The 16,778-nt window shown below is 40.6% G+C and overlaps 1 protein-coding gene across 2 annotated transcripts in view; it reads left to right on the top strand.

Annotated features, from left to right (window-relative positions):
* The window catches only part of LOC121199368 (TOX high mobility group box family member 2-like), a 75,486-nt gene extending 59,292 nt beyond the window's left edge, over positions 1-16,194 (top strand). For both annotated transcript variants that reach the window (XM_041063979.1, XM_041063988.1), the window contains 5 exons: positions 7,724-7,954; positions 10,582-10,662; positions 12,449-12,847; positions 13,361-13,500; positions 14,451-16,194. In XM_041063979.1, the coding sequence (XP_040919913.1) occupies positions 7,724-7,954; positions 10,582-10,662; positions 12,449-12,847; positions 13,361-13,500; positions 14,451-14,493 (894 nt within the window). In that variant the 3' untranslated portion in view covers positions 14,494-16,194. The remainder of the gene's footprint in view (positions 1-7,723; positions 7,955-10,581; positions 10,663-12,448; positions 12,848-13,360; positions 13,501-14,450) is intronic.
* The last annotated feature ends 584 nt before the right edge of the window (positions 16,195-16,778 follow it).

Raw genomic sequence — 16,778 nt, 5'->3', positions numbered from 1 at the left:
ACTCTTAATGGATCAGGTCTATACCATTCCCACTGATGTCCTTTCATGTCTTTTGGATCACGACCATGAATCGGCACTTCCGGTTCATTATTGTATGGGCTGGGCCATATTTTTATTTGATGAGTGCTGCTCTCTGGGCGAGTGCCTGGTTCTACTCAGAGATCTGTGCGGCAGCTTTGACATGCAGTCTCGCTCATTGCTTACAGATGGGCAGTCTGACATAGAACTGTAATGGGTTCCAGATGAGGAGGGCACGGTATATATTTTAAGACATATTTTAACCCATCGAGCTTTCATGGTGAACTAAATCATGGGAATTTACAAAGAGAGAAACCAACACGGGGTGATTGTGAAATAATTGATAAGTAGTATAAGATATAGAGAATTTATAGGAACTTTTTGTTGAAGTTTACTATTACATGTTGTATAATATTCAAACAGGACGTAAGAAACTATTTTAACAGCCATCATGTATTTTGGATTCCATATATGGTAACAACAGGCAGTCTTACTGTAGGAAAGGTTGAATCATTTAGATCTCAAACAGCTTTGTTTACATTCTCGTCTCGCCTGCCAACATTTTGTAAAGCAACAATCCTGACAGCATTGCATACAGGTGCGCTTTGAAATGTTCGCTGAAAACAATATCTAAAATAACGACTAAATGCATGTAATAAAAAACATACTATAAGCCCAAATGATCCCTACCCCAATTACAGTAACTTTTTCTCAAAACCCACTCCGGCCTTGATTTTTCTTCTGCTCCAAAATCATCTGATCATGCAGTCAAGTAGAAAAGACTGACATCCTGTTGTAATGTATTTTAAATACAAAAAAAAATGGTGTCTGGAAAAACTTTGGATAGTATTCATCATTCATCATACATTTCATTCATCATAGGTTTCTGTACCGCATGTTGCAGATAACAACTGGATAGATGATGCAGTTGACAAACAAGCTTTTACATGTATAAACCAGCTGGCTTTGTAGCCACTCGTAAAAGACGTGTGCCACAGTAACTTTGTGTTCCAATATTTTTGATGCACTACACAACCTTTGGGAACCCACTCTTTCCTTAAGGCTGCAAATTACAGCCGGTGGTGAAAATTGCAGAAAAATTATATATGGCATCTTGAAATTACATTATTCTCACTGCTGCTACTCCAACCATGGCCATTTATCTATTTATAAACGCACAAAGGCTTACAGTCTGTAACAGCTGCACTAAGCTGTGCCTCTTTCCAGTGTGCTGGTGTGGAGAGGTTCGTGCTTGTACTGTTGGAGAGATCTGTTCCACTGTACCGCACAGACATTTTTCTTGCAAATATCAATGATATCATGACTTTTTTCATGTGCCATCGTTAGTTTGAGCTTTTGATCTTTTTGCCAGAATAGGTGTTGCTTTTTAAAATTGTTGGATGAGATCATTTAGGTTTTGACTAATGGTGATGCAATTCTGATTCTTTAAAGCGGATATAATCAATATTTTTGTATGAAGAGTGGTTCACTTGACAATTTGTATGTGAAAGTGGTCTCTTGCAGTGACAAACTCACTGAGTATTAGCGTCCTCCAGTGCTTAATATGTAAATCGGGAAGCACAGAGAGGATGCTGTTCTTGGGGGGTCGGGGGGAGAGAAGACATCACACAAGACATCAAAAAAAAAAAAAAAAAAAAAAATCCACAGTTCCTGGAGCACACTGGACAGGACCTAGGTGTTAGCTGTTAAAACTACAACTGTCATCAAAAATAGCAACAGCATTGCTTATTTAGATTTAATAATCAGAGTATTCACAATAATCACTCAAAATCAGCAGGGGAAGCTTCATAGAAACAGCTGTTTAAAGCTCTCTCTTTCTCTCTCACTCTTTCTCTCTCTCTCGTCTGTCCCTCACTCCTCCGTCGTTTCCCTTCTGTCTGTGGATTCTACTGTGTCAGGAGAATGGGATTATGGCCAAAAGTACTAATTACAACTATGAAAAGCCAGCAGGCTAAGAAACTGAGTGACGCATTCTGTCTGTCTATTGATCTCCTCCACCCCGTTTAAGAAGCCTACTATCACATCTTGGCACCTACATATAACAAACACATTTGATTGTCTTCTTGATAATTTTACCAGTTTTCCTCCTTGAGGTTAAAATGCCTCTAACTCCACATATTTCTCTTCTTACATTGTGGGAATTTTTGAGGGCAAACATATGAAAATCTCACACTCTGGGAAGTGATTTGGGATTTAGGCATAATTTTGTTTTAACCAAAGCTGAATAGTAATTTTTATTTCAAGCATATGTCCTAACCTTCCTTCATGCCTCTTCAAAAGCCTATTTTAAATAGTTTGTCCTTTATTTAAGCAGTGTAGTACTGAGAAGAAAAAAAAACAATACTGAAAATGCTCTCATCATAGAAAAATCTCCTTGTTAAATCTGCTTTTATGAGGTAGGTTATTCCACTACCAGTCTTTGATTGATGATTTTGAACTGCTGTTTTTAAAGAGCCTCCTCTGTATCACAGTCAGCTGGTGGGTAGTACTTGTACTTTATCTCATTCTTCAGGCCAGTACACATTCACACAACATTTCCCTGCAAAAAATAGCATGTGAAAATGGGTTAGCCGTGTATTCGGTGCTGATGCTTGCCGACTAACACAAACTGTATTACACACTGAAAGCTAGTTCTGAGCGTTTGTGTGTGTGTCTGTGTGTGTGTTTACCCATTTTACAGTTGTTTGGCTTGAAATCCGTGGAACAATGTGTATAGACTTTGGAAGTGGGTGGCATTCAGATTTGATGTAGTGCTGCGCTCAGTATCTGCATCATGCTTTGGTGTAATGACCATCGCTGTAAAGAGAGAGTGTATCTGTGCACCTCGGAGCAGTTCCTGTTTGTTTTTATGGCCTTTTGAAATCGATGCACCATGCAGCACTTTCCACTTTGCTGCTCAGTGTATATGATGATGATGATGATGGTGATGGTGATGATGATGATGCATATATTCAGCAGGCTGTGATTGGACAAACACTTTTATTCGGTGCCACACTATTACCTGGTTTTACTGTCTAATTTTCACGTCTCTAAAACTCTGTCGGTCTCTGCGTCTGCTCCCGTCCTTCTTTTTGTTATCAGCCCTCTTCTCTTTACATCACTCGACCTCCCCTTCTCCTTTTATCTGTTCTCTTTACATCAACTCTCTCTTTTCCTTTGTATCTCACTCTCTCCACTCTTCTCTCACTCTCCCTCTCTTCCCTCAGCCCCTACCCCCACCCCCCCCTTCATCCTCCCACACCCCACCCCTTATTTCTCTCTTTCTCTGCTGTTTTGATAGTGACGCAGTTATCAGGCTGTCAATTCTAATCTTGTCTTGCCAGTGCAGTGCTGTCCATTCAGAATTACAGCTACCCCCCCATCTCTCTCTCCTTCTCTCTCTCTCCCTCTCTCTCCTTCTCTCTCTCTCTCCCTCTCTCTCTCCTTCTCTCTCTCCCTCTCGCTGTCTCTCTCTCTCTCTCTCTCTCTGACAACAGAAATGCTGATGAAATGACACTATAGTTCAGTCTTTTGCTGGTAAACTAGAAAACTGTGTACAAAGTGTATTTAGACTCTGCTGCTGCTGTACAGGACGTGCTGGTCTTGCCTTGCAACAGCCATGTGCCTTTTTTGTCAGTCTCTAAATTTCGGTCTTTAAAAATACAAATGATGATACAAATGGGTAGTGTGTTCTTTTGTGTGATTGAAATAAACACTGTTTTTGGTACAGACTGAAATGTGTTTGTAGCACCAAGAACTTAAAACTCTCAAGTACAGAATTTTGTCTTTTTGTGCCTTTTAGAGACAAAATTTAGACAACTTCGCGTTTTGACAAAATCTAACATCTAAAAACTCCATTTTTTTTTTTTTTTTAATGAAAAAAAGGTATATATGATTGTGACACAGTATCATCATCTGACACTCAGTACTATAACTGTAATAGTGAATATTACTTGGGCAGTGGGCCCTGTTCCTCAGTGAACAATGGATATTTCCAGATTAATAGAGGTTGAGTTTTGGAAGGGGGGGTTACTCAGTCCTTGGGAACTGCGCATTTCAAATTGGTAGAAAATTGCTATAAGCAATGAAGCTGCAGGACAGGTGATGGATTTCCAACAGACCAAAATACGAATGGTAAACGTCAGGATCCGATGTCAGCACATCATAATCAAAGAGCTACTTTACAGACTTGCCATTTTGCATTGACAGTCACACAGAGAGAAATCCATCGTAGAAGAGGACCAGATACCAATCTCTCCACTGACAGTATCAGAAAATAGGCCAGAATGCAGTGCAGCCGCAAGACGCTGTGTTATGAATAAGGGATGTGACTCTTTTTCACAGCTGACAACAACAGCTGTCATAATCATTACTGTTCTCTGCACCTGCACGAGAGAACCGAGGAAAATAAGCCTGATATTGTATAGTGGTTACGTGGTGGGTATTTGTTCAGCCACCATCAATAATTTGTAAAGCCAGCAAGTAAAACCACTCTGATGAAACTGTTTGTGATTAAGGGAAGGGGGAAGAAACAAAAGCAACCACTGGTTCCAATGTTGTAATAATTTCATACATATAATAGCCAACATCTGATATCTGATATGAAGTTTATCCTGCTCATGTAAACTCCACAGAACCACAAGGGGGAAAAAAAACACCTCCTACAAACAAGCAAAATATGACTCTAGAAATTTGCTGTTACCTAACAAAAAGGTGCACGCAAAAAATTGCTGTATAAGATTTCTTGAAACTGAAAAATCAAGCCACTATAAAACACAGCTTGACCTTAAAACTAGTTTTAACTTGATTTAAGCGGTGAAACTTTGGAAATTCAACATAAGGGGTTTTGGAACAAGATTATTTGTCTTTTATGTGTGACAAATGTTAGAATTATTACGCTTCCATACTGTAGATGCATAGTTTTTGCAGGAAAGACTGTGCCCGCCATTCCTATACTTAAGAATGTTCTGCCTCTTGAAATAAACAAAGCCATGTAATTTTCTCATAATAGAGGTTTGATATATGAGTGTGACAGCCAGGCAGGTCACATTTCACACTTGTCTTTTTTGTCATCTCTAGCCCAAAAATAGATCATTGATCTTACAAAGTGAAAGCAGTGACCAGTTACACTGAGGCACGTTTAATGTTGTAATGCAAAATGGTGCTTGGCAAGATTTTATGAGATAAGAAAAAAGAGATAATCATCCTAAAATAAGACATTAATACTTTCTGGAATTGGCCTTTTTGCAGTGAAGTTAACAACCACTCTTGTTTTAAATTTTTTTCTAAAGGTGTTCTGGAAAATGTTGGAAACAAGTGTCAAAAATAAAAATAGATGTAGATGAAACAAGTTGACAGAAAATAACAACAAATTAAAAATCCCAGATGGATTATGTGTCTAAAGGAGGATATTTCCTGTGACACTGGTACCTGAAGGAAAATTATTTATACTATTACAGCGTAGTGAGCGGAGTTCTGTTTTATTGTACTATCTTTTGAGATATGTTGAGCCATCTTTATTCTTTTCAGTCTTTCAGTTTCACTGATATTTTATCTTCTTCTGTCAGCCTTCCACTGTATAAGTTCACCAACATGATTCTCGTACAATATGAAGGGAAAATAAAGAAAGAAATGAAAAATATGCCCCTTGTTCTCCTGGTTGATTGCATGCTGCTGCAAGCTGTTGTGTGTCATCACTCTTCTCTTTGTATGAATGCATGTGAATTTTCCTGGAGATTATTTAGCCTTCTTTTTTTTTTCTATTTTGTCATTCCATTAGCTCTACCTTCAGTTTATTCTATTTTCACTTCAAAGGCTTGGGTGGAACAGATGTCGTTTCAAATGCCTGTCTTCTGCCTCATTGCCTAAAAGTGAGGGATGATTATTTTTTAATGAAACCAGGCGTACTCACACACACACAAAAAAAATGAATATTACCTGTAAGCTGTGAAATAGACAAGCAATACTTTCACCCTGAATGGGAACATCCATTCATTTCCACACACCACAAAAGCCATTTTGAAGTTTTTTCTTTAGCTGCCAAATGTGCTCCTGGACCTTGAATTTTGATTAGTTAATTTCATGCTGTGTGGAATACAGTGTGTTGTTTGGCAAATGCTTTGCTGAAACAATGCAATTTTCAAAGGCAGTCATTTCCTGTTTTCCAATTGACAGTTAAAGGGGAAAACATGGCTGTTGCTTAATCCGTGATAAGTATGCATTAGATGGATGTGAATGTCTTTAAATGTCCTCAAGTTGCTTTTTGATACTCGTTCAGGGACAAATCTTTTTCATGGTTTGTCTCCCTCCCCATCCCCCCCACCCTCCCCCCGCTGAGTTTTAACACTGAAACCCAGGATCAGTGGATTATGAAAGAGAACATTCAAAGCTGTTTAAAATTTCTAAAATGCAACCTGATGAAAAAGGAACTTGGCCTTGGAGATGGGTTTTCTTTGCCAATATAAGGAAAGAAGTTCACTCTCACTTCACTCAAAGCCCAGCCACAACATTTAGGTAACTCTCCACAACCCGTCAAGCATAAATAGGTCACATAAATATCTTTCATTTCACATAATACCAGTGCATATCATTACATATTCAGTATGTCATTATCTCTTCTATTATATGGATGGAAATTGGATTGTTTCTTCCTGCCTTTATAGCAACCAAGAAATCAGGTTAACTGATGTTCCGCTGATACTAATGGCAACATCAAGCCGTCACTTCTTCCTCGCCATCCTCCCTCAGCCGCACCTCTTCCCTCTCTTTCTCCTTATCTCTCTCTCTCTCTCTCACTCACTCCCCACTCCCTTCCTCTCCCTCTTTCTCCTGTGCTTGATGTGTTCTCTCCGCAGCAAAGAAGCCAATTTCCATATAGAATCACAACCAGGATCAGGTGACCTGGATTTGACTCCCCGTCAAAGCCCTGCATGGAAAATGAAAATGTATTCATGTGTGTTGGGATCGAGTACATCATACAGATGTGAGCAGTTTCTGCCCCCTGAAAATTTAGTGAGATTGCAGTTTGTTGTTGTTGACAGACCAACAGGGTACATCCTATGAAAAATATAGATTTAATCCCTTTTTATGGTTTTCTCAGCAGGTGGAATAAAGATTGACTAAGTAAAGACTAAATAAAGATTAAAAGAAAAAAAAAAAGTACTAATGTGAAACCAAGTGAAACTACCACCAATGATATTTTAATTAGCCCTGGACTGTCTCCCCCTCTAGCCCATGTTTGGCCAGCTTCTCCTGAATCAACGCCCCCCCACCCCCACCCACTGACGTCCCTGTTAGTCTTCATTCACCCATGTCTGTAAATTGATCTGTTTTCTCTTCTCAGAACAAGCCGCTGCTGCTCTTCGCAGAACTCTCCCTCTGCTCTCACCCTCTCTCCGGCATTCTTTGAACGTTTTATTTGCCTATTTTATTGATGTTGAGCATCACATTCACAGAGGTTAATGCTGAAAGTGTTTTTTTTTAATATATTATATTATATATTATAAATATAAACCTTACAAAAATCTAGAGTATGTTTTCCACTCGGTGCGTTGTGCCCATAAATACAATGCATCCTGAAAGACTCCTCAAGTTTCTTTCTGTTGTGGCTGCAGCAAAATAGTTATTTTCATTATCTGATTTATGACCAGCAATCTCTTAGTCTCTTTTTCTCTCTCATCTTCTCCATCCCTCTTTCTGCTTCCAGATAAGCAGTGAGAAGCGGCCCTCAGCAGAAATGATGAAGCCGAAACCCAAACCTCAAAAGAAGAAGAAGAAGAAGGACCCCAATGAGCCGCAGAAACCCGTGTCAGCCTACGCACTCTTTTTCAGAGACACCCAGGCGGCCATCAAGGGCCAAAACCCCAACGCCACCTTTGGGGACGTCTCCAAGATCGTGGCCTCCATGTGGGACAGCCTAGGAGAGGAACAGAAGCAGGTACAAAATGTGCAGGTCTGGAAGATCTGAAACAATAAGATGGAGAAACACACAGGAATCTCCAACAGATGCAGTGAAAATCATTGCAGAATAGATGAAAAGAAAAGACTGTTTTGTAGACCTTCATATTAACCTCAACATATGTGTTCTTGACTAGCCAAAAGCAGGAAGTTTGAAGTGGATGGAACTGCTATTGCCACCACATGCGACGTGTTTTTGAAACAAATGTTCAACAAGCGCACATGCACAAACAGTACACTGACAGACACACACGTACACAGTACAGTCACATTTTGGTCTCACCAGTAGATGGCATGTGTGTAGCAGAAGGCAAGCAGCCTTTTATTGGCATTATGTGCTGTGTAATTACCAGAACATTGCTGTGAGATACAGCTCACCTTAATGAGCTAGTTCTTCTCTTTCTAAAGATAATCCATCCGTTTATCCCCACTCCCCTGACTCTCATTAAAATGATTTTCTTTCTAAATTTAATTCTAGCAAAGGGAAGGAGGGAAATGGTGGGGGAGTATATATGTGTGCAACAACAGCCGTAAAACAGTCTGAGACTAACAAAGTTGGACACATTACAGGCAAGAAATGGTCAATATGGGAAAAATATAAACACAGCCGAGGAGATTTCAGGATTCTTGGGCTGATATTTTATGCAGTGGGTAAATACACTCTTACCCTTGTGCTGGAAAAGCAAACAATCAGATATGAATACACACAGACACACAAACCCTTGTCATTGCTCTACTTGTTTCCAACTGTCAGAAAACACAGGCGCCTTCTGAGTTTTTCTCAGCATCGCAGTGTCCATCAAAACTAAAAAGGATTTTCCAGAAATGTAGCGGAAAAAGTGAAAATCATCTTCTTTGTCAAAACAAAACTCCCACAAAGCTCCAGGCCCAGGTACAGTCCACACCTCCCGTGTCCCTCCAGCCTCCATATCTGATGCCTCCACACCATGCATCTTCATTGGCCCTCTGACAAGCAGGGATGTGTGAAGTTCTCATTTTCACTCTCTTTATTTATATCTCTCGCCTGCTATTTTGATCCTGCCTAGAATACTGAATTAGTGATTCCCCCCCTTTCACTATCGTCTCGTCCTTGGATTTAGCTGAAGGGCATCTCGGCTATCCACGTAGAAAAGTCTATTGTTTTCAGTTGCTATTTAACGTCATCTTCAGCTAGGCAGCAGTAGTTAGGAAATGCTAATGATGACAGAGTTATAGGAGGTCATGATTTTTTTTGCCTCATGAGTATTCAACACCATGAAAAACCACAGTTGTTAGCTTCTTTTGCTATTAGTAATCCTCTTGGGATGAGCAAGGTTTACTTTTTAGGGAAGACAATCTTCCCTTTCCATACAGTACATTTAAGAGCAGTACTGCATATTTTTCAAACAGTGTCATCTTGGTGTAGAGCTTCAGCGCTGTAGCATGTACGTCAAGCACACAAAAGGGCTGAGCATTGAACATCAGTGCCTTTTTGATACCAATCGATAACATGAGCATAGCACCAAATATCAAAAACTGTCACTTAATAAAAGCAAAAGCTAACGTTTGATTTCTGATCAAACTCAAATCTTATTTATTCATTGTTTGAAAAGATATATCCTGATGAAAAACATATGCCATTTTTACCCTATTTAATTTATGCAAAGTTCTTGCATGGCTGCTTGTGTTGAGACAAAGGGGTTTGCACAGAAAAATATTTTCCAGAGAAAGGTGTTCATTTATCCATACCAGTTCTCGTATCATCACTAGTATTGAAAAAAAAAAAAAAAACACATTTTTTCCTAAAAAGACACTTTTTTCTCCTTTTTGTTGTGTATAATAGAGATAATTTTTCCTATAGCCCTTAAAGCTAATAGCCCTATTTTCAGACACTCTGCCACATCCTACACAGACACCGCACTCATATTTATATATGTGCCTCGTGGACTAAAAAAATACCTGCATGCAAACACAGGTATGCAAATATCCATATGCAATCATAAACCTACATTTTTTTATGCAATCGCACTGAACTCATTCAAACACAGCAGCAGCAGTTACTGTAGTTGTATGACAACAGAAGTTCATACTGCACCGTTACAATATGGAAGGCAGTTTCAGACAAAACTCATACACCGGCAGGGAGCGCATCCTAATGTACCAAATGACAACAACCATTCTGGTGTATCACTAATGTCAGTATGCTGATAGGAGTGCTATTGTGGAGCTAAAAGGAGGGGGGACACAGAGAGAAGAGAGAGAGAGAGAGAGAGAGAGAGGGAGAAGTTCCAGTTCATTTCTCTAGGTGGATTGGAATGGAAATGATGTGTTGCTACAATAGAGGGAGACACATTGAGATGAGAGAGTATTAGTGCTGTGATGAGGAAATAGAGGTGTTCTGTACCATTGGCTCTGATGGAAAGGGAAACATTAAGGACACGTGTGTGTGAGTGCATGTGTATGTGTGTGCAGGATGTGTTTAAGAAAGTGTTAGGGTGAGATAAAAAAAAAAAAAAAGCCTGTGTGTGTGTATGCGTATTGAGAGATGTGTGTCTGCACATTTATGAGCATGTCAACCTCTCCTCTCACCCGAAGCCTCTTGTTTTGATTTTTTTTTTTTCTTCACAGGGGTACAAGAGGAAAACCGAGGCAGCTAAGAAGGAGTACCTGAAAGCCTTGGCCGCGTACCGAGCCAGTCTGGTTTCCAAGGTAACGCTTATGACACACAGGCCCTGGCTAAGACTGATGAGGGATTGGATGGAAAATCCCTGCTAATGGGCTGGGCAGGGCTTCCTTGGGATGAGGTGGTGGTGGTGGTGGTGGTGATGGCCATATTTGGAACAATAATACCTGATTTCCATAGGGTGCAGATGTTGGGGGCTGGGGAACGTAGTTGGTATGGTGATAGAGGGTTGGGGGAGGGGTCGGCCAATCAGAACACACAAGCATATGGCCATAACATCCAGGAGAGATGGAGGATAGAAAATGCTTGCTCTCTCATGTGCTAAGTCCGTTTTATATTTAACTTTAGAAAACAGAGGGAATAGAAAATATATCTCACACCCACAGACACCTGTGTCATGCATTAGATCATCTGTATCCTCCATCTCATCATCTACAACAAGAAGTTCATCCAAATCAACGCAAACAATCTTTGGTTTTGCTGCTGTTTCCACCCCTGACACCTTCCTGCTAATTCAGATCCATGACATCCTTTTTGCCCAGTGAATGATGGCCTCTTGGATACACCAGCATAGTAGCACAGAGAATACATAAAGGGATGGAGGAGGGCTTTGGATTGCATTGTTTAGTGCCGTCTTATATTAACAACACACAATGTAGTGTGGGGAAGATTCTTTTTGTCATTCCATTTGTTCTGCAGGCAAACAGCCTCATTTCTCTGCCTGGGGTCCTGCATACGTGTGTGTGTGTGTGTGTGTGTGTGTGTGTGTGTGTCCCTCTCTTTTTCCCATCTATCTGTCAAGGTGTCTATTGATCATTACCTCGGCCCCAGCTCTATTCATACAAATGGGCTCCATTACCTTCTAATCAACACTGATGGCTGGAGATGAGCAATCTGACAGCTCATCATAGAAGCCTGGAGAGGGTGGGGCAGGGTGGAGTTGGAGGTGGGGTATTTTGTGGGTGCTGCACCTGCTCAGAGTGATACCGTGCAGAGTGACAAAAGTCAAGTTTGGGTGGTGTTTTGCTTTAAAGCAATGCTGCAGCCCTTTTCTACCCCAAACCCGTTTCCCCAGCTGTCTGCATGTCTGCATGTGTGTGTGAAGTGCTGCAAAATGAAAGCTGTCACACCAAGTAGAGACTCAAAATTAAATATATACAGTCTCATTACACAGATATGCTCAGAAAAAAAAACTGCTATTGGGATGTTGGAAGGTTTTAGCGTCAAATGTCCTGTTAAGACAGGCAAGCAAAAACAAGCAGCTCTGTGGTGGTCTTGTCAGAATTTGGACAGAATCGACCAGTGGAATGTGTTGCAATGGGGAAACTGAACTGATGAAAATGAAAATTACAGTTAGCTTAATTTAGTGTGAAGACTGGAAATGGGTAAACAGAGAACCTGGCTCTGTCACACTTCTCATCTAACCCCCAGCAAAAAAGTGAATAAGCATAATTACCAAACTACTGCTTTAAATCCTTGTTTGTGAGTCAAACAAAAAGTAAAGACAGAAAGTAATTCCCTGAAAGTTCCTGCAGCTTCTTGGTCAACTTTCCGGCTGACTTACCTGCCATATAATAAGGCCCAGGTTGACACATTTTACCGTTAAGATACATGACAAAGGCCTGAAGTTTTGTCTTAAGTGTAATGGATGCTGCTATTACAAACATGAGAGAGGGGATGTGTTGTGATGAGAGTTTGATGAATGATGATAAATGAGCTGTTGTGATGTTTTTGAGGGTTTCAGGTTGCAGATTACATGTCATTAATGGAGAGCTTATTGTCTTGATAAAATTTTGTATTTTTCATCCACAGACATACAATGACCCTGAACCAAAAAGTGCCCAGCAGACCAGCCAGTCCCCTCACATGCTGCCCCCAAAGCAGCCCCTGTACAGCGTGCCCCCCCAGCCCTCCTCACCCTACCTGGGCCCGCCAGGCTCCTTCCCTCTGTCGGACCTCCAGAGCTACGCCGGGCCGCCCCGTCACACCCTGGCCCAGACCCTCAGCCAATCCCAGATGCTGCCGCCCAGCATGAGTGCCTCTCCCCCAGCTCCATTCCAGATCAGCCCGCCCCTGCACCCCCATGCCCAGCTCTCCCTGCACCAGAGCTCCCTGCTCAACCAGCCAATCCGCATGCAGCAGTCGCAGCCAATCATCTCACACCAAATGGGGCTCCAGGCACCTCTGCATTCTCCTCCTCTCAGCCAACAGGTAGGTGTAACCATTATTAAAATCTGTAAAATTAAAAACATGTGCATGTGTTTAGCACACTTAAAAACACTGTGTTTTTCATGAAACTTTGAATTTAAATACTGTCTATTGTTTCCATCACTTTCTTCTATTCACCAAATGGGAAAATTCTCATCTCAGGTCTCAGTCACTCTTTTAGCATATACTTGACACACTTTAGTTTTTTCACCCTTGTGAAGTGTCAAACCTTTCTCTCTGAGTCTGTAATGTCTCCAGTCCAGCAGGGGGTGTCATGTCGATGTAAGAAGTGTGATCTTCACATCCATTTTTACCAAGCAGTGAGAGTAAATGGAGAGAGGGAGGGGAAAAAAGTGCTATCCCCGTACCTCACTCTCAGTAGCAACTGATAAAGACCACTGACAGCGTTTGGCCTCATAAAGTGTCATGGCTCAGCAAACTCTAATGGCAGGCCATCGCAAATCTAGGACAATATAACCTCTTCTCCTCTCTTGTCTCCTCTTCTCTGATCTACAGGGATTCTCCCATATTCAGGCTGATTACCAGAACAGTGTCGGGGGCTCACAGTCTCCAGGGGCCCCTAACCCAGTACACAGCCAGAACCCCGATTGGGACAGTGAGTACTGCAACAGGGACTGTGGACCCAACCACTGCGGGTGAGCTCATCACATCAGACACCATAGTACTGGTGTCACCATGGTGGTGGTGAATGTTAAACAAGGAAGGAATGGCTAAACAAGGAAGGAATTAAGCACAGAGAGATGATCAAAACTACATTTTATCCAGGACTTTTCATTGTTGAGAACAGAGAGTCGTCGTCTGACAGTTACTTATTTTCCAAATGAGTTGCCCCCTAAACCACTTCACTTTCACATTCAGACACTCAAGACAGTATTAATCATAAACTGTGATTTCCCAGCTAAAGGAAAGCATCTCCTTGAAATTGAAATGAGTAATGCAGCAGTAGAACAATGCTATTACCAAGCTCGGAAAAAGTGTGACATCCAATTAAGTTTCTCAGTGTTTTGCTTAGCACACATTGCCTTATTGAATCAAGCTACTCAGGCAGCAACAAGAGGAATGTTGTTTTGTCTCACACCTGAAACTTGGTGTTGCTATTCTGAGAGGCAGCGGAGCTAAAAGTCAGTATCTCCAGTATTTAGAGCTGATTCATCTGTATGTCAAATAGGATCACGCCTGGGTCAAATCATGTTTGACGCTCTTTGAAGTAGACTGAGTCTTTGCTTAAACCTTCTCCCTTCGTGTCAGATCATTGTAGTTTGGAGTTTTGGAGGGTACTGAATTATTTCCAGTGTGTCAGTGAAGATAACCGGAGAACAGACTTTGTATTTGACATTTCAAGTACCAAGTGATCTGCAAATTTTGACTTTTGTATTGTCTTCTTGCTTATTGATGTATGTAGTTTGTCGGCAGCTTTTATGTATGGCTTTCTCAGCCAGGCCTTCCTTGAAACACATTTCAAAGTCTCACTGGGATTTCCTGGTGAAATATAGGAGGCACAGAGACACACGCAGTCAGAATATCATCGTATTCATGTGTATCCATATATCCAGACATACACTAATGCACGTTTCTTCTTCCTCAGCAGTGGCATGGGACCCCGGGACAAGCCTCTCTACCTCACTTGAAGTTGTAAGACCTCCAAATGTCAGACTCCAGGGAGCTTTCCAACATAAACAACAACGTCATTGATGTATCTGCTTCAATACCATTTTGTTTTTCTTTTTTTTCTGATGGATTTCAGAAATCCCAAAGACTGCTACAGTAACTTCACCTATTTGCCAAGCACTTAGATCGGCCAGAAGCCTGAGGCACTTCTCTTGCTTTTTTTTTTTCCTCCTTATCAGTGAACTTTCCATTTTTTTGCAGGGGCAGTGAGCTTTAAGCTCATTGCCATCATACTGGAATTGAAGACCAAAAAATAAAAAAAAGTCTTCTCATCTTGTTTTGATTTTTTTAAAGATGCTTTTCTTTCCTCTTCACTCCATAACTCTGTGTTTGCCATGGACTGCCCTTATTGGGGAGATGAAATGCTCTAAGCATACTCAAAGTGTAGGGGTCTTGTGTAGAAAAGCTAATGCAGGAAACTAGGATATAATAAAACCTCAGCAGGGGTGGATATACTTCAGGACAGACTGAAACACCCTGACTGAATAAAAGCAAAGCAAAATTTTTATGAAGATAGTCACAAACACATAAGACATTTGTAAATCATCCTCGCCCCTAGTAAAGGACTCCCTCATTTCCTTTATTTGTCACAGAGTGATTGTAAATATCACCAAAATGGATCCCTCTTAAGTGTGTGTTTAGCTGCAGTCCCTTGCTTTTTTTTTAAACATTTTTTTTTTGTTTGGTTATGTGATTTTTGTGCAGGCGGATTCAGTGAGGGAAGACACACACTAAAACTTGTATTAAAACTGTGTTCACTGGTCTTGTTTCTCTCCAAAGGAGAGGGAAACGCAGAGACTGATAAACGCTCCATTTCCTCTTTAAGTGACGGAGCTCTGATAGAGAGTGCCGCTCTCATCACATGGCCTCAGGACGTTCCAAAACTGTAGAGGTCAAAGGTTGAAACCTCTCCTTTTAGCTCCTCTTGGTCGATAAGGACAGCCCCCGCCCCTGCCCCCCGCCCCCACCCAACCCCACCCCGCCCCCCAACCACCACACACATACACACCTGTAACCCCACCCACCACCCCTTAGTCCTGACACCACTTGTACAGGTGAATTTAAAAAAAAGTTGCTAAATGTGAAATGTTACTAAAGAAAAAAAAACATAACAGTGGGTTTTAAAGTTTTTGACTAGTTTTATTAGGTGTTTTAGAATTGTGTTGAACTCATCTTTATCATTTTTTGTGGAGAAAAGAAAATCTTAAGATATTTTGTTTTTTCACTGTAGCAGGATTTGCGTTTCAGAGGAACGGTCATGGGGGTAGATATTATAATTTTTTTGTGTATAAACCTGCCAAATGTACTTCTTTAATTTGTAAAGCCAGTGATAAGAGAACCCATTTTGTTTTGTTGAATATCATATGTTTTACAATATGGTCATTCTATTTAATTTGGTTGCAGGTTTCTCATCTATTTATGAATGATATGAAGTAACATTTTGGCTTAATTTCATCAGGGTGCATTATTATTATTATTATTATTATTATTATTATTATTATTATTATTATTATTGCTCAAACAACATGATTATTAGAATAATAAATATTTTTTCAGAAATTGTTGTTGGTGCAATACCAGTGTACCAGCATTAGATTCATTTTGTGTCACAAATACTTCTTTTGTTTTCTTTTTGTCTGTAATAAAATGTTTAAAGTGGAGAAGTGGACGTGCACGTCTCTACTTATTTGGATCGTCTTGCTATGGTTTACATTACTGAGTCTTAACACATTCATTAGTAATTTGATGAGTAGCACCTGATAGCTGCAGGAGCCTATGAACATAACTTTGCATTCCCCCTGCATGTGTCTGAGGGTAATTAGGAGAATTATCTTTGATGTTGCAGAAGTTAATGTGACTGCTGTCACATGGCTCATTAGGTGAGAAGTTTACACCTCCTAATGTACCTGCACTTAATGAACTTTAACCTTTTCACTGTTCTTTTTATTCTTTTCTCTCGTTTTTTTTTTTTAAGCCAGGATTAATATAGTAAATCAAGCAGCATTTTTCTTCCACGCTGGCCGTGTTTTTGGGCAAATGCGTGATAATGAAACTCAGTTGATGCAGCAGTACACGGCCTTTCAGAGAAGTACCTGAGGAGGAAAAAAAAGGACTGCCTTTTACTTACGAATTTCACAGTTGGATTGAAGGTAGAATAGAAATGGAATCTATCATCCCTCCCCCTCCACTCTCCCTCTCTCTCTCTCTCTCTCTCTCTCTCTCTCTCTCTCCCTCAATGATGATG

The sequence above is a fragment of the Toxotes jaculatrix genome, chromosome 2 (genome assembly GCF_017976425.1).
Source record: "Toxotes jaculatrix isolate fToxJac2 chromosome 2, fToxJac2.pri, whole genome shotgun sequence".
NCBI classification, from domain to species: domain Eukaryota; kingdom Metazoa; phylum Chordata; class Actinopteri; family Toxotidae; genus Toxotes; species Toxotes jaculatrix.
Note: the sequence above shows the minus strand (reverse complement) of the source record. Positions and strands in the feature narration are given on the sequence as shown.